This window comes from Triticum urartu, unplaced genomic scaffold (assembly GCF_003073215.2).
Source record: "Triticum urartu cultivar G1812 unplaced genomic scaffold, Tu2.1 TuUngrouped_contig_5691, whole genome shotgun sequence".
Taxonomy (NCBI): Eukaryota; Viridiplantae; Streptophyta; class Magnoliopsida; order Poales; family Poaceae; genus Triticum; species Triticum urartu.
Window position 1 is genome coordinate 2,614 of NW_024116386.1, and position 2,675 is coordinate 5,288.

At 49.7% G+C, this 2,675-nt stretch overlaps 1 protein-coding gene across 1 annotated transcript; it reads left to right on the top strand.

Moving 5' to 3' along the window:
- Window positions 1-1,505: 1,505 nt before the first annotated feature.
- On the top strand, window positions 1,506-2,675 carry LOC125529559 (uncharacterized acetyltransferase At3g50280-like; the record flags this gene model as incomplete). Its single annotated transcript, XM_048693964.1, is given in 2 exon segments — window positions 1,506-2,034; window positions 2,036-2,675. Coding segments are annotated over 2 exon segments (954 nt in total), but the record flags the coding sequence as incomplete, so codon positions are not given.

A 2,675-nucleotide genomic window follows, 5' to 3' on the forward strand; every position in this document is an offset into this window, starting at 1 on the left:
TGGAGCCTGATTAAATGTGCTTTTGATCTCAGACGCAGCCCAACTAATCTCAATGATTACTTGGGAGGGTGGCTGAAAACATTTAAGAAACCAGAGAAAAAAATAGTTCTGGTGGGGAGTGCTGCTATATTCTGGGCTCTTTGGAAATGTAGAAATGATATAATCTTCAGATTAAGAAAAATTCATGATCCAATGACATTCATTCGTCTGATGTGTAATTGGATTGTGGATTGGTCGATTTTGTAGAGAAAAAAGCCGGAGAAAAGACTACTGCAGCTGGGAGCAAAACTGATCGAGCGGGTGGCAAATGAGATATACAAGGCGACGTAGGGGTGGAGGCTGGGAGTTCGGCGACTGGAGGGCTAAACCGGCGAAGGAGCAAACCAGACTTCCTTTCTCTGTTTGTTTCGTCTTGTTATCCTGAACTTATAGTAGAAATAACTAGCTGGTGTCTGATGTATCCGATGCATTCTCACCTTTGTAACCTCCATGCGGCAGTACGCAGTTAGCACTTTAGCTCGTTATGTAGCCTTGATGCGCATGTGATGGTACCTGTTGGGATCTCGACTTTGTTGCTTGCTTTTGGTTCCATTAATGAAATCGGAGGGAACCTCTTTTATTAAAAAAAATGTGGTAAATCTATAGGGTTATAACTGTTCATTCATCCCGGAGTATACTTATAAGAGTACTGCTACACGGACGACAAATTTACGGTCAACGCCTGCACGATCCTACTTGGCAGCGTCAACAGCTAGCGTGCATGCAGGAAGAGCTGTTGGGGAGGACGCATTATTCGCTGATCGTGCAGGCAGTGTCGTGTCTAAAGCAATCTCGTATACTTAGTGACCTCACCCCTCTCTTTCTCTCTCCATCTGTGTCTGAATTGAATATCGTCCGCTACAAACAGCTCAACACAATACGTTGGTTGTGGGATCACCTCCAGAAACTCACCGACCTCACGGATTTGTGCAAATTTTGACTGCCCAGACCTAGACATACAGTTTCAGGTAAGTTCAGACGATGTGCTACTGAGGGGAAGACTTGTATGAGATCTCACATTTAGATGAGATCATGAGATCAACACCGAAAATATATATATCATATTTAGACATTAAAAAAATCTGAAATTATTTAACAACATTTATGTGGGGTATGTCTACACCTTCGAAAAAAGTCAGCTCAAAACTCGATGTACATTTAGAAATTCAAAAAAGAAAAATTCGAATGTGAATGGTAACAACTTTGGGTGAATAGTACTTTGACACTATTTACATTTGATTTTTTATTACTGTAATTAAGTTGAATTAGAAGTTGAAACCTTTTGAGGTTATACATCAAACATTGTTGTGTGTCTAAAAAAAGTTGAGAACGTTTGCACATGTATTTTTTTTTCAAAAAAAATCAATATCATTGATCTCACCTAATGTGAGATCTCACACAAGTCTCTGCAGATTTTTTTTAAATGTCTAAATATGATATTTTGATATTGATCTCATGATTTCACCTAAACGTGAGATCCCATGCAAGTCTCCCCGATGATCCTTTCCTTTCCATGATCAATCATATCCACAAATAAACTGGCCCGATATTGAAAGATTGGAAAACAGCAAGTACCCAATACTCTCGTCTCACCGCCAAGTTCAGATTATTATTTAAGATGCGTCCACAACACCACCAGCTACGCCACACTCCACCGCTACTGACTGAGAGGTGAACCAAGATGGACCATGTCCAGTCCATGTCCCGGCGCATGGTCCTGCCGGAGCAGACGACGGCCTGCCTACGGCCAGAGCCGGAGACGACCGTCGACCTGACGCCATGGGACCTCCGGATGATCACCTTGGAGTACATCCAGATGGGCGTCCTCCTGCCCATGCCTCCCAGTCCCACTCCCACCACGGCAGCAGGGGAACAGGGACACCAGTCACACCAACACCACGCCCCCGTCGTCCAACGCCTCGCGGCGTCCTTCGCGCGCGCTCTGGGACGCTTCTACCCCTACGCGGGACGCCTCGCCGTCGCACCAGCCACCAGGTGGGGACAGCGGGAGCCTCGCCGTCTCACTCCGCTGCAGCATGGAGGGCGCCGAGCTCGTCCACGCCGTGCCTCCCGGCGTCACCGTGGCCGACGTCGTCGCGCCGCTGTATATACCAGGGGTGGTCCAGTCTTTCTTCCCGCTCAATGGGCTTGTCAGCGTGGATGCCGCATCCCACCCGCTCCTGGCCGCGCAGGTCACCGAGCTCGCCGACGGTGTCTTCGTCGCCATGTCGCTCAACCACGCTGTCGGTGACGGGACGGCCTTCTGGCACCTCTTCAACACCTGGTCCGAGATCAGCCGTCGTCAGAGTGACGGTGCAGCCATCTCCTCGCCGCTGCCGGTGCACCGGAGGTGGTTCCTTGACGGCCGCCGTGTTCCGATCCATCTGCCCTTCCGCAAACTGGAGGACATCGTCGGCCATGAGCACTCATCATCAGTGCAGCAGGAGGAGTGCTTCCTCCATTTCTCCGGCGAGAGCGTAAGGAGGCTTAAAGAAAAGGCGAACGCCGAGGCGTCCTGCACCGGCAGCGGCACCATCTCCTCGTTGCAGGCCCTGCTGGCGCACCTGTGGATCGCGGTGTGCCGGGCGAGGAGGCTGGCGCCGGACCAGAGCACGACGTACGCCCTGCTCGTCGCA